The sequence below is a fragment of the Notolepis coatsorum genome (genome assembly GCF_963971535.1).
Source record: "Notolepis coatsorum genome assembly, chromosome: 1".
Classification (NCBI taxonomy): Eukaryota; Metazoa; Chordata; class Actinopteri; order Aulopiformes; family Paralepididae; genus Notolepis; species Notolepis coatsorum.
In genome coordinates, this window is record NC_140165.1 from 56,560,009 (window position 1) to 56,582,930 (window position 22,922).

At 47.6% G+C, this 22,922-nt stretch overlaps 1 protein-coding gene across 1 annotated transcript in view; it reads right to left on the reverse strand.

The window, feature by feature from the left end:
* cdk15 (cyclin-dependent kinase 15) overlaps window positions 1-22,922 on the reverse strand; it is a gene marked incomplete at its 3' end in the record, with an annotated part of 129,225 nt that overhangs the window by 27,196 nt on the left and 79,107 nt on the right. Inside the window, exons 5-6 of the mRNA XM_084320708.1 lie at window positions 19,070-19,149; window positions 4,762-4,856 (exon numbers count right to left, since the gene is read on the reverse strand). Coding sequence (XP_084176834.1) covers window positions 4,762-4,856; window positions 19,070-19,149 — 175 coding nt within the window. The remainder of the gene's footprint in view (window positions 1-4,761; window positions 4,857-19,069; window positions 19,150-22,922) is intronic.

A 22,922-nucleotide genomic window follows, 5' to 3' on the forward strand; every position in this document is an offset into this window, starting at 1 on the left:
ACATAACAACATTTAGAGTAACACTGAAGATTTGTATTAAAAAAGGCTTTTCATGGTTACTTAAAGGGGAACTATTTGACTATTTCTTTCACTATTTGGGCACTTTTACACAATTCCTGTGAGTCTATGGAACACCTCTGTAATTTTATATATTTTTTTTATTCATTGTTTTGTATTTCTAATCAAGTCCTCAAAAACAGCATTTTTCTACCTCAAGATCTTAAGCCGTTTTTGAGCCTGGGCTCCAACCACAGTGGGAACTGTGTGGAGTGTGTGTGAGTCTCAGCAGAGTCTCATGCAGCTGAGTCTCTCTGACATCACAAATCAGCACATTTTCAGATGACTCAGTTCAGTGAGGGTGAATATTGTGAGAGGAGAATTGGAAGAATGCGCCAATATGAGAATTAGAGACATAGATCATATTAATATAAGTTCACATAGCTAGGAAACAATGCTAAACACTCAAAAAGGCCATTTATAAGATAGTTCCCCTTTAAAGGTGCTATAGACAACATTCAGCCACTAGATGTCACACTAGGGCATGTCATTTATTCATTCGGATGCATCGGGGGCATTGAAATGGGAAGTAGGGAGGGGATACATGCACACAAAATGCATTCATTTTGGACCCACAATTTATTTTTAAATTATAAATTAATTAATCAATATTTGTTGGGGGGGGGGGAGCAATACTTGTATTCTACACCTTTCTCTCTGTGGATGTATAAAAAAATTAAATAAAAAAAAGGTTACTCTACATAAAAATGCCAGGTCATCTCCATTTGAGACGCCAAAAAATAATATGTACAAAATTGTATTATCATATTTATACAGATCATGTTGACATTAGTAATATTGATTATCGGCCATAACAGAAATGTTAATATCGGTTATCGTATCGGCCATACTCATAATTTCAGGAGTATTTCATTAACTTTCTTGCCATGAGCCCTTGTAAATTTGTAGTCAGGGTCCATCGTGGAATACAAGGTTGGCTCTCAAGTGTTCACGTCACAAGCAAGAAATAGTGGCCTATAAACTCTTCTACCATCACATTTATTAATCACAGGGTCATTCTCCAGCGCTAATTCACTTGCCAGCTTTTCCAATTGGGTGTTGATTATAGGGCTACGTTGTGTAAGACGACCTGGACATGAGTCATGAGTGAGCAAACCTTCCTGCGTGTTCCCCGACGGGGGCTATTAAAGAGACGGGGGCTATAAATATTATTATATAATTATTATTATTATTATAAAGCACCGGGAGGCCAATGTGCTTTAAATTACATTACAACAATAATGGCTCGGATTGCCGTTGATCTACAGGGTTGTTGTGAGGTGTGGGATCTTTGGGATCTTTCCCCCCCCCCCCAAATGTTTCCCCAGAATTCTATTGTTAACCCCACCGCTGTCCAGGGTAGCCACCCGGTAGCGACTGTAACATTGTATATGTTGTCCAGCTCTATAATCACGCCGGTGTGTTGGGACTAGGGATGGGTACCGAATTCGGTACTTTTGAGGTACCGAACCGAAACACGTCGGTACTACCGAGTATCAATTCAAGTAAAAAAAAACTTTTTTTTTACCTTTTTTATTTTCATGTCAACGTTCACACGCACAATATATGCTTACCTAGGATTTTACTTGATTCAACAACAAAGCAGTCGGAGCAATGGCAAGCCGAAAACTGTCGAAATTGTAGTTATTTGAAGTTTGGATTTTTTTTCGTGACTGAGGTAGGTAAATTAAATTTCTTGAGACTAAAGTACCGAAAAAAGGTACCGTTGGGTACCGGTATCGATTCACAGGTACCGGTACCGTATCGGTTCAAATGTGAAAGGTACCCATCCCTAGTTGGGACCAGTGGTGCGTTATTGAAATCAACTGGGATTGCACGCACCTAATGGTGCCACGTGCACGCGCGCTCCCGGCGCGTGCGCTCGCTCCCGCGAATGCCCATAAATGTCCCCTTGCTTGAGCAGCAGACTACAGACAGTTCCTAATTGCCTCTACGAATGGAATGTAACACATGTCATTCACAAAAGTTAGGTGTGAATGTATCTGAGAACGTATTTAACACACCTGACGACCGGCGCTATTGATATGCAAATAGCGAGTACTTATGTGGGCTTGCACGGAGTGCAACCCCGTCCCATGAACAACGCATGCCTGGTTGGGACACCTCGAAGGGTTAAAGGAACATGCCAACATTTTGGGAAATTAGCTTACCGTCTTCTCCAGAGAGAGACAAGATAGATAGATACCAGTTTCCTCTCTGTGCGTTCAGTAGAAAGCTATCTGGCTGCACGTTAGCCTAGCTTAGCACAATGAATGGAAGCGGACAGTGCCGGTTAGCCTTCGGGAGAGGTGTTAGTTGGACAATGCCTAGGCTAACCGGCACTGTCCGTTTCCATTCATTATGCTAAGCTATAGGCTAACATGCAGCCAGATAGCTTTCTACTGAACGCACAGAGAGGAAACTGGTATCTATCTTCTTGTCTCTCTCTGGAGAAATGTTGGCATGTTCCTTTAAAGCGTGATGGTGTATGGTAGTGAAAGGGTTAATAATGCTGTTACACCTAAACCACAACCGTAGCTGCCGGTAGTTCCTCGAAGGGATGCGCCGATTGGTCCGAACCACCGCGGTTCAGGCACAATCGCACAACTTGAAAGCGTGGATCCTCGCATGAAGCCGGCTGCCGCGCAAGGTTAGAAGAATATATACTATGTACTATATATCTCATATCACATTATATATGTGTTGTATACACTATGATGTACTATATACTATTATATATGCTATAATGTAATGTGTACTGTAATGTGTACTATATGTGTGTACTGTAATGTGTACTATATGTATGTACTATGTAGTATGTATGTAAAAAAACGAAACGTAAGTCTTCAGGGGTAGGGCCCGACAAGCCTAGTGCTTCTCCCTAGCCCTTTTCGGACAATGCTGCAGTAGCAGCTGGTAAAACTTTGGCGATTTATGGAATGACCGTTGTTATGTGTCCAAAGCCCGAAATAAAAAATAACTGAACTGAACTGAACTGAAGAAACGTCTATAGAACTGAGGGTCGGAGACGCTGGTTCCGTTACTTCCCCTCGAGCCGCCGCTCCTCTACTACTCTTAGATGTCCCGAGGTCAAGGCTAAAGACTAAAGGCGATCGAGCTTTTGCGGTGGCTGCCCCTAAAATATGGCACGGTCTTCCACTGCAAATTAGGTCTGCCCAGACCCTACAGAGTTTTAAAACACAGCTGAAGACTCACCTGTTTTTATTGGCGTTCTGAGGCTTGGTAAGCCACACATCCCTGGTTGTGTCGTGATTTGTTTTTTTAAACTTTATTGTTAGTTTGGGAGCATGTCTATGTTCCCCGGGTCCTATGTTCCCCGGGTCCTATCCCCGCTTGATTGATTGATTGAACATTTTAGACCACCAGCCCTGATTCCAAACTCTAACCTTAACCAACTTCGAAAGAGGGCCTAAGCTTAACCAGTTCGAACAAGGCGGACATTAATAATTAATAAAATAATAAAAATTAATAAAATGTTCAATCTATTAATCAATCAAGCGGGGAACATAGGACCCGGGGAACATAGGACCCGGGGAACATAGGGATGATCCCGTTAGTTTTATGACTTTGTAGCTAAGGGGCTACACAACCCTGACTGTATTTAAAGGATAGGTTCGACCACTACTAAATATTAATTAGCCAGACATTAAATGTACACAAAATGGCGGACACTCTATTAACTGCGAGGGGACAGTGATACCAAGTTCAAATAATCACTTTAATATTAAAGCCAAACATACATTTATACATCACAGATCTCCTGTTACTAATATAATGTCAATGCAACAATGTCCGAGGTAAGTATAGTTCTTAAACTACTGGTACCCGACCGTTGGAGCTCTGAATGGAGGGAGACGGAGTGAACAGCACGGGGGGAGCAAGATGGCGGATGGAGACGATATTCTCTGGAGTTCCTACTCCAGAGAGCTGCAGACCAACGTGGGATAATCCTGTCGTCGCTGGATAGGGGGTCTCGTACGGACCTGGTTCCTGTATTCCAAACGCCCGATGGCAGGATTAATAGCTAATATTCCAAACGCCCGATGGCATGGTCACTAGCTAGTTAGCACTTTTATGCTAAGGCTAACCCGCATGTAGTCAGTAATAGTTAGTTGAATCCAGAACGCCACTGGGTTCAGCTAGAAGTCTCTCAACGGTACTTTCTTATTTGCCCGTCTGCAAATCTTTAGAGATTATTATTTACTTCACTTCGCTCAAACCGAGTCCCTCTGCTCTTCCAATGGTGGCTCGACAATATTGTTGTTGTATCTAACCAGCCGACCAGCTCTCTATCAAGATACGTTGTGGTCTGTTTACTGCTGCGCCAAAACGTTTGCTCCCACACACTCTGCCCGGGCATGTCCTAAAACCCTGTGCATGCGCTCACGCTGTCTACAGGTGCATGCGCGCGCGCCTACGGCGTTAAGAATGGAACATATGCAAAGAGGCGAATGATAAATACTGTTAGGTAAATAGATGACGTGAAATATATATATCTTATATACATAAACAATATATAAGGTATACAAAATAATAAACGTGGACTTTATGTGTTAATCTGGACCTTCAGAACAACTTAGTTAGTATTTCTGTTTTTGTATTGTACAGCACTTTGGTACAACTTCGGTTGATTTTAAATGTGCTATATAAATAAAGTTGACCGTGACCTTGACCTCTACTCACCACGTATTCGAACACGAAGGTCAGCGACTCCCTGGTGTGGATGATGTCATGAAGCAACACGATGTTGGCGTGTTTCAGGCCCTTCAGGAGGGAGGCTAAGACACACACACACACACACACACACACACACACACACACACACACACACACACACACACACACACACACACACATACACACACACACACCAGGGCCGGATTAACGACCGGGCCGTTTGGGCCGCGGCCCGTGGGCCTCTAGTGATGAGGGGCCTCCAAAAAAGAAAAAAAGAAAGAAATAAAAAAATGTTTGGAGGCCCCTCGTCATTAGAGGCCCCAAATATTTTTAGATATTTTTTTTTAACTTAAATTTTGAACTTTTTTGGAGGCCCTTCGTCACTATAGGCCCCAAATTTATTTTTATTTTCTTTTAACTTTTCTTTTTTCTTTTTTTGGAGGCCCCTCGTCACTAGAGGCCCCAAATATTTGTTTATTTAATTTTTTTACTTTTATTTTTTTTGAGGCCCCTCGTCACTAGAGGCCCCACATTTTTTTTTTTCTTTTTTTTTTTTTTTTAGATCAATGTCATACTGTGACTGTAACTGAGGGGTACAATTCCCTGACTGTATTACTAGATATGATACTTACTACCACTACCTTTGTACTTAATATTCGGCCACCCAGTACACGGCATAAATATATTATCATGAACACTCTCACGTAGATGAAACGGATCCAACACAAATGTACGAATTAGAAACAGGTCTTTATTTCCTACACAGCGATGGTGTGTAGAATAAACACTTAATCACTTAATTATATTTATGAATTGAAATAGTATGCACTTTTATGGCAAGGAGTATTCGTCGGTATATCAATAGAGAATGTCCAATCTCTGAAGGCGCAGGTGGTAAATATACGACCTGGAATAGTTAAGGAATAACAGCAATGATACTTTAATGATTATACTAGATACACTAGAGGGGGTTAATCCGGTCGCTTGTAAGCCGACAGGAGTAGGAGGGGGGGGGGGGGGGTAGAATCCGGCTGCCTCGTCCGGCCAAGGGTATCCCAGGTGAACCCACTGTAGTGCCGTTCAATGCGCCGGCGATCCTTGGACCACAGATGAAAGCAGGTGGACTCTTTGTGGGCCGGCTCTCTCCGGTCCACGGGGGAGAGACGTGAAGCGACCTCGTCTTGCAGAGCGTCTCCTCACCTTGCGTCCTCTCCAGGGGGGGGGTTCCAACACACGGCAGTGTCGGGGGTCTTTATCCATGGAATAATCAAAGTATCCAAAGCATAATCCGTGCCTGGGAAGGCGGGCTGTCGTCGGTAGAATAATCCGGTATACAGGTCCACTCGCTCGTCGGCTCTGGGGCTCCTCGGGTGCAGCTTCACATAGGGTCAACCACCCTGGGTAAGCAGCCAGTTCTCTGCCCGAAACGATGGGGTACTGACTACGGTAGTATTCTCACCGCACGAAGCACTATATATTAACAGACTATTATTAGCTTAATAGACTACGTCCAACTCGACGATATAGTGCCAAATATGACTATTCAAATATTAATATACACGATGTCTCAATACCGATGGTAGGCGAACTTGGCCTTACTCCCACACGTGGCGTCGCGGGGAGGCTTTACGTCTGTGACTCTATTGGAGGGTAAGAAACTGGACTGAAAAGAAAGTCCTACTTTAGTAGCGCAGTATATATACGCACTATGAACAAATAGTCCCATTAGTGGTGCGGTAGCCAGATTCCTACGCGGAACTAGGACTTGTTCGTACATGTCGAGCGGTACGTTTGAACTGGGTCTGAGGGGTATGGCGGCCTGGCACCAAGGTCTCGACCAATAGTAGAATGGAGACTATTATGGGATGTTCAGTAGGCTAGAATGGATATTCAATGCATATTGTACAAGGAATATACAAGGGATACCAGGGAATATTAGAGAATATACAAATACAATTAAATATATATATATAAATAAATATATATATTCGGTTTAATCTGGCCCTTCACAACAGCCACCCCCTGAATAGGTCCCAGACCTAATCAGTTAAACAGAGACAGATTAATCGCGTTGTCTATTTACACATAAGGGTTTGCTGTAGGGGTCAGTCAACTTCACAAAGTCATAGGGTTGTAGGGTCATGGTCATCATCGATTGTGTCTGGGAGTCGAGGCAGTTCTATGAGCCTTGCCACGGGACGGGTGTAAGTGCGACCCTGGACGAGCACTTCAGCTGCTCGGACCTTGCCGTCGGCACCGGTGATCACTTTGCTTACGCGGCCGGCCGGCCACATAGCTCTGGGCAGTGATTGATCAATAATCATGACGACTGTTCCTTCTGTCAAATTGTCTCTCTCCTTTACCCACTTCTGGCGGGTCTGTAGAGACGGTAGGTAGTGCAGTAGGAAACTGTTCCAAAACTTGTCGGCTAATACTTGGCTGTACCTCCACATTCGTCGGCCGTTCGCTTCTTCAGGCCGGTACATTGTCTGTGGTAATGCAGGATCTAGCCGCCCCATCAGGAGTGTGTTGGGGGTAACTGGGTCGATATCCGCCACATCACTGGAGACATATCCGAGGGGCTTCGAGTTAAGTACTCCCTCAATCTCCGTGAGGACTGTCATTAGGACTTCTTCCGCCACAGTCTGGGCCCCAAGTACTGCGTACAGGGCTGTCTTTATGGAGCGCACTTCTCGTTCCCAAGTGCCACCGAAGTGGGGTGCGTTTGGGGGGTTGAATTGGAAATCAACCTGTGCTGGAGCGAGGTGGGTCTTAAGTTCTGGGCCCATAGCTTGGAAGCTCTCTCTCAGCTCTCTTTCGCCGCCTTTGAAGTTTGTCCCATGATCGGACAATAGGGTAGACGGTCTTCCTTTCCGTGATGTGAATCTACGGAAGGCCATAAGGAATGAGTCTGTGCTCATGGTCGGGAGAAGCTCGATGTGTATCGCTCTGGTGGTCATGCATTTGAATACAATACCCCACCGCTTCTCGGTTCCTCTTCCTTTCTTTATGTGCAGCGGGCCAAAGCAGTCCATACCCGTTGAGTGGAATGGCTTGTCACCGATTCGGAGGCGACATGGAGGAAGGTCAGCCATCCTTGGTATGCTGGGCTGCGCGCGCCACTTGCGGCAGTCTAGACATGTTCGCTGGAAGCGTCGTACCGCCTCTCTTCCTTGTAGGATCCAGTAACGACGTCTGATTTCCGCGAAGACTCTTTCTGCTCCTGCGTGATGTACATCCTCATCGTATTTCTTTATAATCAGCTCTGTGACCTTGTGTCGGCTGTTCAATACGATCGGGTATTTAATGTCATCCGGTAGATTGGGGGCTCTGCGTAGGCGACCACCCACTCTGATGAGGGTGTGAGCGTCGCTCTCGGGGGCCAGGTGAATTAATCTGCTGTCGGATGGGACGGGCTTTCCTCCCTGTAGACAGGCCAATTCATCGGGGAACGAGTCTCTCTGGGCTCGCTGCAGTAGAAGCAATTCTGCTTCCTCGTAGTTAGCTGCTGACATATCAGCGGGGGACTTGCACTCCGGGTGGTACCGCAGGAATGTTCTTTGTTGTGCACTCTCTATGGACGTGCAATCGTCTATGTTAGGGTCGGTGGAGGCTACGGTGCTCAATCCACAGAACACAGACTTCTTAATTTCCACCTCCTCTGGACTTGCTTCCCTCGGGATAGGCATGGGCCACTGTCCTTCCGGGAGTCTTAGGAATGCGGGGCCGTCACTGTAGACATTGCGACGGGTGAGGTCATCCAGGGGCATCCCCCGGGTGATGACGTCAGCTGGGTTCTGTTTTGTATCAACGTAGCGCCACTCTGTTTCTCCGGTTAACTCTTCGGTTAAGTCTTGAATCTCGGTGACTCTGACTCCCACGAAGACTTTGTACTTGCATGAGTCCGATTTGATCCAGGCGAGTACCGTCGTGGAATCTGACCACAGGATTGTTCTAGACACCGGTATGGTGAGCTCACGTTGGATGAGCGTGGCTAGGTGCGCTCCGGCTAGGGCAGCGCAGAGCTCTAGACGTGGGATAGATTGTTGCTTGCGTGGGGCTATTCTCGAGCGGGCGAGGACAAATGCTGTGTAGATCTCTCCCCCCTGGTCTTGGGCCCGCAAGTAGGCTACTGATCCGTATGCGACCTCTGAGGCGTCACTGAAGACGTGTAAGTCCATTTTACATGTCTCTGGCCTCACCGTGGGTGGGAAGTAGCTTCGGCGCATATTAACGCCTGGGAGTGAGTGGAGCTCCATCTCCCACTCTCTCCAGGTGGATGCAAGGTGTGCGGGAATGGGGTCGTCCCAGCCCTGGTCCTTGTCCCACAATGCTCGTACAATCATTTTTGCCCTGGTGGTGTACGGTAGAATACATCCTAGCGGGTCATATTGTCGGGCGAGTGTTGTGTACACACTCCGTCTGGTGGTCGGCGCCGCCGCCGGCCTTCCCTGCTCCGTAGTCAGGGGCTTGTGTCTGTAGTGAAGCGAATCTGTTTTGAATCGCCACACCAATCCCAGGGTCATCTCCTGGGCTTCTCCCGGGATTGTAGCCATCCAGGTCTCGCTGCTGGCTGCCTTGTCCTCGGAGGAGAGGCTGCGCAGTACTTGCGGATCGCTGCTGGCCCACTGCCTGAGATCAAAGCCGCCTTTGATCAATGAGGCGCAGAGTTTAATCAGGAGAGCCTCGGCTTCTTCCTGGGTTGAAAGGCTTTGTAGACAGTTGTCTACGTAGAAGCTGTTCTTTACGCTGTGTCGGACCTCTTCGTCCGCTGCTGGGTCCTCTGCTACATGTTTCTGTAGTGCAAATGTCGCACAGCAGGGGCTGCACGTCGTTCCGAAGGGGAGGACTTCCCATTGGTAGATGGCTGGGTGCTCATCTCCTGGCTTCTCTCTCCATAGGAACCGTAACAGGGGCTTGTCCGCCTCTACTAATCTCACCTGCAGGAACATTCCTTTAATGTCCCCGCTGATGGCCACCTTTTCCTGGCGGAAGCGGAGTAGAACGCCGAGTAGGGAGGGGCCGAGTGTGGGACCGGGCAGTAACTCTTTATTCAGATTTTGGGATCCGATCTGGTAGCTGCAGTTAAATACTATGCGGTCTTTACCGTTGTGATGGACCTTGTGGTGGGGCACGTACCACGATTCAGTGGTCTGGTCAGCCTCTTTAATGTCCATCTTTGTGACGTGTCCCGCTGTGATGAGCTTCTCAATCTCAGCGCGGTATACACTCTCTTGGGCGGGGTTCTTGGCTAAGCGCCGCTCCGTGTTCAGCAGGTACCGTTCTGTGGCGTCTGTCTTGGCGTGGAAAGTAGGCATTCCTTCTCGCCGCAGGAGTGGCGTGGCGTATCTCAACACGCCGTTGACCGGGACTCTCTTGGTCCCTGTCTCGAGGAGGTGAATGGCGTAAATGTCATCTTTAGAGCGAATGTCTTTCTTTCCGTTCTTAAAGGGCATTTGTTCCAAGGTCCATAGCCGCTCTACGTGTTGCAGGAGTGCGGTTTCTCCCTCTGTGACTCGGGAGTGGAGACATCTAGTGGCTGTACTTCGGTTGAGAGATTTGGCGAGCGGGCCTTGGAGAGTCCATCCCAAACGGGTCTCGACTGCTGCAGGGCAGCCTCGGGGTCCGGTATGAACCCGGTCTATCGGGACAATGAGGTCTGCATGGTCGGAGCCTATCAACAGGGTCGGCATAGCATTGTCTATGAGCGGGATCGGTAACTTGCGCAGATGTGCATATTTCTCCATCAGCTTGGCGACGGGGTATGTGTACCGCGACAGTCCTATTTCTTGGCTGGTGAAAGCGTCTGCAATCTGGTACCGTCGCTCAGGCTGGCCGCTTGCTGCGATAGAGAATGAGACATTCTCGCCCTTTATCGTCTTCAAATCTCGTCTTATTGTCCGAATTGTCATTTGGGTTTCGCTTCCCCGCAGCCCTAGCTGGGCCGCGGCGGAGGCGAGCAGCAGGGTCTTCTCTGACCCGTCATCGAGGACGGCGTAAGTGTCCAGGACTTTATTCTGGTAGCTTAGTGTCACACGCACTACTTTTAGGAGTACTCGGGCTCCACTGCTGCTGGCGGGATCGATGTACATGACGCTCGCTTTGCGGCTGGATGGTGCAGGTGAAGGGCGCCGTCTGTTACTGTCGTGAAGTATGTCCAGATGGGCTCCATCGCACTTGGTGCACCTTTTCTTTAAGCGGCATTCGGCTGCCATGTGTGAGCGCGCACAGCGAAAACAGCGCTTGTTGGACTTTATCCATTGACCTGCTTCCTCCGCGTTCAGCTTGGGGAAGGAGTCACATTGCGCTAGCCAGTGTTCTTTCTCACAGTAGGGGCACACTATCTTCCACTTCTCCGTTCTGGAGGGGGTACTGTGGCTCCTGCTGCTCGGTACTGACTCCGATTGGTGCATCACAGTCACCGATCTTCTTCCATCATTTAGTCGTCTGGTTCCTTCTCTGGAGCCAGGGGTGCTCCGTCCGAATGTATCTAGCCGTAGGCTGCTGACTTCTCTCGCCAGGAAGTCTGCTAGATCGAGGAGGTTCGGTTCGGGGCCATTCGGGTCTCTGTGGTCCCTCTGCCGCCTAAAGCGCTCCTGACGAGCGGGCGGCAGCTTCTCCAGGATCCTTTCCACATTTGAGTTGGCGTAAAGTTCATGCCTCCCCTTCTCTCTTTGCGCTCCCAACATCCCTACCAGGGACTGCACTCTGATGGACAGGTCGTCCAGTGCTCGATTGTCTATTGCTGGGGGTAAGCGGTCGATGTGTCGGATCTCCTGGATCACGTAATCCCATATGCGCCCATACCTCTGGTCCAATGCTACCAGCGCTGCTGTGTATGGGGTGGTGGAAGTCGCGTAGGCGAGCGCTATATTATGTGCGCGGGGTACCTTTAAGTGCTTCAGTAGGATGGCGTATTTGTGGCGTTCATCCAATACATCCACCAACATGGTCTCCAGACACATGCGGAGTTCTGTATACTGGGCCCGGTTCTCTTGGGTGAAGTCGGGTACCATAGGCGTGCCAATGTATGACGCTGACTGTGGATACATCGGCGAGCGTTGGGGGAGAGGCCTCCTAGGCGAGTCTCCTCCCGCTCCTTGGTATGGGCTGGTACCGGCAGTGTACCATGGCCCGCTTGTCCAGGTGCTGTTCCTCGGTGCGGGTCGTGCGTCGTGCTCACCCGTGTATAGAGTCGGGGGTCTGTAGCGCAGCTCCGCGGGAGTATAGCCTGGGCTGTACCGGACCTCCTGGTCCGGTAGAGTACTGTGCTGTCTTCGGGTGTGGTTCTCCTCCTCTTCCTCTTCGTCTTCAGTTAGGTCATCCAGTGCTTGTAGTCTCTGGTTTAGCCTCTCCACAGGATATGCTGCTCCTTCCCGGTTGCTAGGTCTCGCTTGGACCGGTGGGGGGAGGTGGTCTGTGGGGGGTATAGACCTCGTCTGTTGGTCAAGTTCAGGGTTGTTTACTCGGCTAGGGGATGCCGCCCTGGAGGTGTGTCTAGACGAGTTCCTGGAGCCTCTAGCGGAGGGAGAGGGTGTTGTCCGTCTGATCAGCTGTTCTATTAGTTGCGACTGCTGTCTGTCGCGCGCTGCGTCCCGTTGAGCACCGGCTCGTTCTCGGGCCACATTCTCTTCCATCTGAATGCGTCTTATTTCTAGACGTATCTGCTCGTGTTCGCTTCGCTGCTGGATCTGCAGTCGGTCGCGTTCAGCAGCGGCGTTCAGGCTGATGAGGAAGGCCTGCTGTAGGGTCCTCTCTGCCTCTGGAGAAGGCGGTTGTATAGGGGAGCCTTCCCTCGGGGTACTCCTTGCGGAGCCTTGGAGTTCTATCTCCACGGTGCTCTCCCCGTCTTCTTCCGTGCCGAGTTCTCTCTCGGTAGCGTTGTATTCCTCCCGGGACTCATCGGGGACTACTTCTTCAGTACTGGCGGGGTGTGAAGTCATGTCTGGTTCCCACTGGTCCCCACCGTGAACTTGGTCAGTTACATTAGAGCCCGTAGGGGCCTCTATGGTCGGGGTAGTCTGGGCGTTGGGGTTAGACATACTTTTACTTTCTAGTTTTACCGCGTTTACTGTTAGTAGAAGACTAGGTTGTTGACTGACAGCGTAAGCCTCTAAGTACTGAGGGAGCCGTCGTTCGCGCTGCGGGCGTTGGTTAGGAGGATCGTTTCGTGGAGTGTTCATCATAGGCCATTTCAATATTAATAACACTATATTAATATTACACTAATTACCATCCGGCTCGAAGGACCAATTGTAACTGAGGGGTACAATTCCCTGACTGTATTACTAGATATGATACTTACTACCACTACCTTTGTACTTAATATTCGGCCACCCAGTACACGGCATAAATATATTATCATGAACACTCTCACGTAGATGAAACGGATCCAACACAAATGTACGAATTAGAAACAGGTCTTTATTTCCTACACAGCGATGGTGTGTAGAATAAACACTTAATCACTTAATTACATTTATGAATTGAAATAGTATGCACTTTTATGGCAAGGAGTATTCGTCGGTATATCAATAGAGAATGTCCAATCTCTGAAGGCGCAGGTGGTAAATATACGACCTGGAATAGTTAAGGAATAACAGCAATGATACTTTAATGATTATACTAGATACACTAGAGGGGGTTAATCCGGTCGCTTGTAAGCCGACAGGAGTAGGGAGGGGGGGGGGGGGGTAGAATCCGGCTGCCTCGTCCGGCCAAGGGTATCCCAGGTGAACCCACTGTAGTGCCGTTCAATGCGCCGGCGATCCTTGGACCACAGATGAAAGCAGGTGGACTCTTTGTGGGCCGGCTCTCTCCGGTCCACGGGGGAGAGACGTGAAGCGACCTCGTCTTGCAGAGCGTCTCCTCACCTTGCGTCCTCTCCAGGGGGGGGGGTTCCAACACACGGCAGTGTCGGGGGTCTTTATCCATGGAATAATCAAAGTATCCAAAGCATAATCCGTGCCTGGGAAGGCGGGCTGTCGTCGGTAGAATAATCCGGTATACAGGTCCACTCGCTCGTCGGCTCTGGGGCTCCTCGGGTGCAGCTTCACATAGGGTCAACCACCCTGGGTAAGCAGCCAGTTCTCTGCCCGAAACGATGGGGTACTGACTACGGTAGTATTCTCACCGCACGAAGCACTATATATTAACAGACTATTATTAGCTTAATAGACTACGTCCAACTCGACGATATAGTGCCAAATATGACTATTCAAATATTAATATACACGATGTCTCAATACCGATGGTAGGCGAACTTGGCCTTACTCCCACACGTGGCGTCGCAGGGAGGCTTTACGTCTGTGACTCTATTGGAGGGTAAGAAACTGGACTGAAAAGAAAGTCCTACTTTAGTAGCGCAGTATATATACGCACTATGAACAAATAGTCCCATTAGTGGTGCGGTAGCCAGATTCCTACGCGGAACTAGGACTTGTTCGTACATGTCGAGCGGTACGTTTGAACTGGGTCTGAGGGGTATGGCGGCCTGGCACCAAGGTCTCGACCAATAGTAGAATGGAGACTATTATGGGATGTTCAGTAGGCTAGAATGGATATTCAATGCATATTGTACAAGGAATATACAAGGGATATCAGGGAATATTAGAGAATATACAAATACAATTAAATATATATATATAAATAAATATATATTCGGTTTAATCTGGCCCTTCACAACAGTGACACTGAAATGAAAAAATATTTCATCAACTAAAATATTTAGTCAACAAAAATATTTCATCAACTAAAATATACAGTACGTCACACCCTGCCGTCTGCAAGTGGCTAATCTTGAGTATTTTTTCTCCTCTTCATAAGAGTTTGAGGTTTTCCGTTTGAGGTAAAAACAGCAATAAAAAGTCAAAACTTGCATCTCCACATCCCAGCCCCGACGCCTGAATACTTTTACCAATGGATTTCCAGTTCCGCGTTCGCGTTCTGCGCTCTGATTGGCCACTGACGTTTCTGGTAGCGCCAATCGTGTGACGCCTCTTTCTTTCACCGGTTAAGCTTAGGCACTCTTTCGAAGTTGGTTAAGGTTAGAGTTTGTCTTAGAGCAGGGCGATAGAACACCAGCCCTGATTCCATACTCTAACCTTAACCAACTTCGAAAGAGTCGCCTAAGAAACGTCAGTGGCCAATCAGATCGCACCAGAAACGTCAGTGGCCAATCAGATAGCAGAACGCAGAACTGGAAATCCGTTGGTAAAAAAATAGATGCAGCCCGACACGAATGAGGCAGATTGGGATCATTATTCATGACAGACAGCAGAGACCCTTCGGTGCTGATAGCGGATATCATCGAGCTCCCCCTAGTGACTAGGGGCCTCCACTACACACTAGTAAAAAAAAATTAAGAAATACAAAAAAAAATATATATAATCAGATCCTCATCCAGCGTTTACTTTCACAGCATCTATAGTGACTACTAGTATCATCTCATCTCTTCTCTATCTATTTTTATAAAAAAAATTGTATTGCAAATAAAAATATGATTGATTGTTTGATAATGAGGGGTGAGAGACGTTGAGTCTACGTGACACTGACGTCCAGGTCCAGGGGTCACTGTCAGGTCAGGTCAGGTGACCACTGACCGCGAGAATTGCACTTGCAAGTTGATCAAGTAGGCTAAGACTCGAGTAGTACTGTATGATCATATGAGACTCAAAAAACATGGATAAAAAAGTTAAACGGTGGGAAAGCGGAGCTGCTAAGTTAAAATCTAAACAGGAAAGGGACAGAAAAAGCGCGTTACTTCGGCAAAGCATACCGACTATCTCTACTTTTTTCACCCCGTCAGGTAAGGAGGAGGATAGCCCCCTGGCTAGCACTAGTAGTAGCAGCAACGTTAAAGAGGCTGAGCCAGGTGCCGCGGGCAGAGAGGACGAGAATGCTAACGTTATTATTATTGATGCTAGCGACAGAGAAGAGGCAGCGGCAGCCTCTAGTTCAGCCGGCCCACCACCACCAGTGGCTGCCACCTGTTCGTATACGCCCGCCGCATCTCCACAGCCCAGCCCCAACACCAACACGAATGACTCTGACTCTGAGGCAGACCGCGATGATGACAGCCCGCCGCCGGCGGTGCTTGAACATGAAAACCAGGAGGATTGGTTGGACAATGTTACGGATCCAGCTTTTTTTTTTTTTTTTTTTTGTGACATGTAAAAACGCCACTGTGTGTGTGGGGGGGGGGGGGGGGGCTCCACAAGAATCTGGCCCAGGGGCCTCTGAATTCTTAATCTGGCCGTGACACACACACACATTAGATCATACAAACTGTGAATCGTATTTGAATATTTCAGATGCTCTACACCAGGGGTGCCCAACCTTTTTTTAACCAAGATCTACTTTTTAATTTACCACCTAGCCGAGAGCTACCAGCCAAAATTGTATATTGTAAGCCGTCATTTGAGGCTTTATAAAAGCAGCATAATGAACACAAATCTGTCAGTGCCGAGTCCGACCTCATCTTAAATAACAAACAGCATTGCTTGTTGTATAGTTAACAAAGAGAGGCAGAGTTGATTTTGCAAAAAAATAAATAAAACATTTTTATGATCGAATTTTATTAATCGAGATCTACTTGAAATCAGCCCGCGATCTACCAGTCGATCGCGATGACTGGTAGACAACAAGGGCTCAAAGGGATAATTCCAAATTGATTTATATTTGCAAGTTAAATAATCATGTTACATTTCATAAAAACTGTTTTACAAACACAGTTGTCGTATTTGGGCTGCCGTGTTTTTGTTGTTGAAGTGATCAAACCAGTGACACTGTATCTGTGAGAGAAAAACAAAACATGGCCCCCATGAGACAGATAGCTTAAAACCTCGCTCTATTTCTTACTTTTACTGGTAGAGTCCATTCTCAGCACAATCCATGCTTCCCGTTCCTCCCACTAGCTCTGGATAGTTAGCCACAAACCATGCTGTTCCTCCCACTAGCTCTGGATAGTTAGCCACAATCCATGCTGTTCCTCCCACTAGCTCTGGATAGTTAGCCACAATCCATGCTGTTCCTCCCACTAGCTCTGGATAGTTAGCCACAAACCATGCTGTTCCTTCCACTAGCTCTGGATAGTTAGCCACAAACCATGCTGTTCCTCCCACTAGCTCTGGATAGTTAGCCACAAACCAATGCAAAGTCAATGGGGTCCTGTATGTAGGCTGACTGAGGCTCACCGACATCTACTCCATCGACTTTGTATTGGTTTGTGCAAATATGAATAGATTTTGAATGACCCCTTTAGATTTCTAGTGTTTCCACTCCACCACATGGCCTGGCTGCGTATTACAGCAGAAACTGTGTGCAACGTAGTGACCAGACACAAGATGTGTCCAAAACACGATCTATACTGCATTCATTATTGCAGTTAGGATGGTAAGACGTCTTGTCTCCATTAGCTATGTTCAGCCTGGCGATCTTTTAAAATTCACATCACCAACTGTGCTACACGAGCTAAACCATGATGATGCAACCATGATGATGTCCCAGCCGCCTGTATCAGTTCCGCAACCGTTTCCATTTCCGGGGTAGGCCTGATTGGCCGAGACGGCCACGTGACGCGCGTGGCACGCCTCCGCGGCAGCAAGCGCCCTACTGCTGGAGTTCGACTCGCCTTTCACATCGCTGCCGTTGGCGAAAGCAGGATGAGGCGAGAGCGTAGATTTCGCTGTGTATCATTTAATCATTTATCATTTAACATTTGAAAGGCATACATTGTTGTCATACAGAAGTACAGAATACTTTTATCCAAAATGCTTCTTACTGTTACACTGTTAGAGACTGTGCTACAAATGAATGACTAATTCGGTCAGAAATAACATAACTAATAACGTTAGTAAGCACTGCTTATATGCTTATTATGTCTGCGGGGTACAGTAAACATTTCTCCCGGTACATTCTGAAGAGCACACCGCTGTATGTTGGAGAACCAGCGGTCTTCCGCTCCTCCTCACTCGAGTGAGAGCAAAGCCGTGCACAGCTCAGCCCTGTGTGAGACGCGAGGAGGAGATGGGAGTCCTTCCAATCGGAATATGTTGTTTCTTTACACATATGTTGGATTATGAATATGTCTTTATAGCTATGCTGCCAGGCTGGTCCGCGACCCTCCGTGCTGCGATCACCAGCGGGGAGAATATGCTCACGCGAGCGGCATCGGCTTTGCTCTCACTCGAGTGAGGAGGAGCGGAAGACCGCTGGTTCTCCAACATACAGCGGTGTGCTCTTCAGAATGTACCGGGAGAAACATTTACTGTACCCCGCAGACATAATAAGCATATAAGCAGTGCTTACTAACGTTATTAGTTACGTTATTTCTGACCGAATTAGTCATTCATTTGTAGCACAGTCTCTAACAGTGTAACAGTAAGAAGCATTTTGGATAAAAGTATTCTGTACTTCTGTATGACAACAATGTATGCCTTTCAAATGTTAAATGATAAATGATTAAATGATACACAGCGAAATCTACGTTCTCGCCTCATCCTGCTTTCGCCAACGGCAGCGATGTGAAAGGCGAGGCGAACTCCAGCAGTAGGGCGCTTGCTGCCGCGGGGGCGTGCCACGCGCGTCACGTGGCCGTCTCGGCCAATCAGGCCTACCCCGGAAATGGAAACGGTTGCGGAACTGATACAGGCGTCCCAGCCAGGTGGTGAAAGGTGTCTGTTTCAGACAGGTTTGGCAAAGGGAGAGAGAGGGAGAGAGAGAGGAGAGAGAGACAGAGAGAGAGATGAGAAAGAGATGAGAGAGAGACAGAGAGAGAGATAAAGAGATGAGAGAGAGACAGAGAGAAAGAGATGAGAGAGAGAGACAGACAGAGAGAGAGAGACAGACAGAGACAGAGAGAGAGACAGAGACAGACAGAGAGAGCGATAAGAGAGAGAGAGAGAGAAAGAGATGAGAGAGAGAGGTGAGAGAGAGAGAAAGAGATGAGAAAGATGAGAGACAGAGAGGTGAGAGAGAGAGACAGAGAGAGAGACAGACAGACAGACAGAGAGAGACAGACAGAGAGAGAGAGACAGAAAGAGAGAGAGCAGGAGTGATAGAGGACGATGGGTCTGTTTACCCAAACAGAGAGGCCACATCAGTTTCACATGTGTTTCCAATGTGCTTAGCAAACACGTCACACGTGTGTTTTACATGATCCACAGGTGAAGATCACGACACCTGTATGTGATAATGTGTGAAAGTTGTCACGTACGTGGCTTTGTTCAGAGGCAGGCTTCAGAGGAGGGTGTGTGTGTGTGTGTGTGTGTGTGTGTGTGTGTGTGCGTGCGTGCAATGTACAGCTCTGTCTCACCTTCTCTGATTGCAGTGAAAGGAACTCCCTCCTCTGTCTTCATACGAATCACCTTGAGAGCCACCAGGTGTCCATTTATCCTGCAGGGAGAGAGAGAGAGAGAGAGAGAGAGAGGGGGGGGGGGGGGGAGAGAGAGAGGGGGGGGGGAAAGAGAGAGATAGAGAGAGAGTAAGGGGGAGAAAGAGAGAGAGGGGGATAAAGAGAGAGAGAGAGAGAGATGGGAGGGGGGGGGGGAAGAGAGAGAGAGAGAGAGAGTGGGAAATTAAATGTGGGCACTAGAGTTAATTCATATTTTTCCCACAAACACGTCTGTTTAATGTCAGCCAATCACACACTCTCCAAAATGTCACCCCGGGCCCCGACCAATGAAAACTGCTTCCCTTCGAACAGCCAACAGGCTGGATCTGGATTGGTCAGCCGCCTCAACGTGGAGTCAGACTTTACGAGTTGATATTAAAGCCCTGCTGGACACTTGCACAACTTCTAGCCATGTGACGCCGTCGCGTTGACCTTATAAAAAGAGACTCTTTTATGAGAGCTATAGGGCCGGCTATCATAAAACCCCGGTCTAATAAATGTACCCCAGGACCAGATTCCTTGAGAGTACCAACCGCAACCAACAAATACGTCTCTGCAATGCAGCCAAACTTCGGACATGGGAGGGCGAAAAGCCGCCGTCACCACACTACAGAAGGGTTAATGTAAGGTTAACCGTCTGTAGTGTGATGGTAAAGGGTTAACCTTCTGTAGTGTGGTAGTGAAAGGGTTAACCCTTTGTCGTGAGTGGCAGTGAAAGGGGTAACCTTCTGTATTGTCGCAGTGAAAGGGTGTTAAGCTAATTTTGGTAGTGCACTCAGTTGATTCAGTAGATCAGTGCCACCGACTCAGTTTATTGAGTCGAGTTATTGACCATGTGGGCTGCGTCCAGATGGTTTGAAACAACAAAAGTTTGAATTTATTTGTTAAGACATTTGGCAACTTTTTCCTTGACCTCCCTCGCACACTTTAAAGGAAAAAGTTGGACGGAAGATAGTGATCTAGGACCTTTGGAGCACAAGACTGATTTTAGCCCAAACTACAGCCCTCAAGAATTCATGGCACCCTTGGAGAATGTGAATGATAAAGGCTGTGAAAAAAAACTCCTTATTGTTCATCAGCTTGGTGTTGAGAGAAATCGAACTTGTGAGTTAAAGCTGCACTACGTCGTTTTGGGATAGAGCACTGAAGTGATTTATCTTTAGCGCTGAATTAATTAAGTGTCCCGGATCTCTGGAGCACTGTATGAAGCTAGACATGATTAAAGTTGGTCAAGATGGTTTCTAAAGGTAATTTCTTGTGAATGGCTGCATTTACTGTATATAGCGCTTTATCCAAAGCGCTTTACAATTTGGTCCTCACATTTTACCTATTCACTCACACATTCACACACCGATGGCGGAGGCGACCAAGCAAGGTGCCAACCTGCACATCGGGAGCAATTATGGGTTAAGTCAGTGTCTTGCTCAAGGAAAACTTCGACACGCTGCCCGGGAGGAGTGGGAATCGAACCGGGAACCTCCGGATTACCAGACAACTGCTCTACCTCCTGAGCCACTGTCGCTGTGTTGAGATAAGATAAGATAAGAAACCGGTTTCTAAACATTTGTAACTAATTATTCTAGAGGTCATTTAGAATAAAAATTGACATACAGGAGCTTTAAAATATATATTTCTTGTATGGTTTTGCAAAAAAAGAAAAAAATCATTAGCACCCTGAGAAATTCTTATGAACAATATCTAATGGATTTATATTATGATTAAGTGCCCCTTTAACTCATTCAGCGCCATACCCGAGTAAAGTCGGGTTATCTCGCCAGCGGTTGAGCGCCATACCTGAGTATAGTCGGGTTTTGGCAGTTTTTTCTTTTATTCGATTTTTTTTATTCATTACAGGCTCTCGGACCTCGGTGTTACCATAGGAAATCATTCTGAGACCCGAATCCTGCTAGGTGGCAGTATCGCCCACCCTTTGAAACCTTATTTCACACTGTGTGTCACATCTAATGTCATCCGGGCGGAGAATTTAGACCAAACCAAGTAAATCGCTTCATCCGATCACTTTGAATCACACTTGAGGCATATCTTGTGCCACTTCATGTCAGGGACCCGATCGACATCAATACTGGAAATCGCGATCAGACAATTGGAATATTCTTTTTGGAATAACCCCGATCAAAGGTAAGGACTATCTGACGTCAATTCCACCTTGATCCTACAATGATTTCATATCGATCCAGCCGATCAGCGTATGTAGTATTCAAAACGAATGCCGTTGCTGGCGATCAAAGCATCAAAAAACGACCCCCCCCCCCCCCCCCCCTTTCATGCATTGATGAATGATATGATGAAACATAATACCTATTATATACCTTTGATTTGGAAATAGTAGCGTGTCCAGGCGAGCAACGCGAACGCTTTTAGCAAAATTCACATATCGCTCCATAACGCAGTTACCAGGAATTAGCCAGGATCACTCTGAAACTATACAATATTCACCACGGTATAACACGTGAAATTAGTTTTTCTTTTTCACATGTTGGAAGAGGGATAGTTACTGTCAAATGAGCCATAGTATTGTCTCCATAGCTATAATATAGAATATAGATATAGCCCTGCAAACACCGCGACTCACAGTGAAAATCCCTATCTTTTAAAGCGGTGGCCCATTGAGTACAAGGATAGATAGAACGGGGCGGCCGGGTAGCGCAGCGGACTAAGCGTCTGTCTACCACCGCAGAGGCAGTGGGATCGAATCCGGCTGCCGCGGTACCTCCGGCTTGGTCGGTCGTCCATACTGACACAATTGGCGGTGTCAGCGGGTGGAAAGCCGGTGGGGTGGGTCCTGGTCATTGTAAATAGCGACTCCTACAGGTTGGTCAGGGCGCCTGCACAGCGAGGGAGGGAACTGGGGGAGGTAGTGTGATCCTCCCACGCATTACACTTCCCCGGTGAGAGTCCTCACTGTCAGGTGAAAAGAGGCTGCTCGCTGTCTCCACATGTATCGGCGGAGGAAGCATGTGATACTGTGATAGACTTCAGGGCTCCCTAGACCGGTAAGTGTGGGGGGGGGGGGCAAATGCGCGCAACGACCAGGAAGGGGAGGGGGGGAATTGGCATAACGACTGAATTGGGATGGGAGAAAATACAGAAAAATAGGAGGAGAAAAAGTAGATAAAAAAAAAGGATGGATAGAACGGCTGGCCACGAATGAGTTAATAACCTTGTGATGATGAAAAATTGCACGTTTGAAAATACATGGAAAATAACATCAGAAACTGCTTAAATCGGCTTCATTAAATGTTTCATTAAACTTTTCCTGCTGGTGGTCCGACTGCTTTCTCAACGTTCACTGGGAAGCGCCCCCGGGACCGCGTCAAACAGGCCGGATCAGGGTGCGGTTGTTGGGCCGTGGACCCGGGTTTGATTCCGGTCTTCACTCAAAACCAGAAGGAAGCACGCAGAGGGAATAAAGCACCCAGGGTTTGGATTCAACTGGACTGACCGCAGGCAGGCGTGAACGGTTGGCAACACTGCCCTACTGAGGCCCTTGTAGACAGGGGCGGATCTAGCACATTTGACGCCCTAGGCGAGGTGCACAACTGCGCCCCCCCCCCCCCCCCCCCCCCCAAAATCAAAACATCGCAGCGCTACCAACCGGTTAACCCTTTTCACTGCGACAATACAGAGAAGGTTAACCCTTTCACAACCGTCCGTTGTATGATAGTAAAGGGTTAACCCTCCATCGTGTGGCAGTGAAAGGGTTAACAGTTATACAGTAAAGTACTGCACCTTTATTTTTTACAAGCAAGAACAA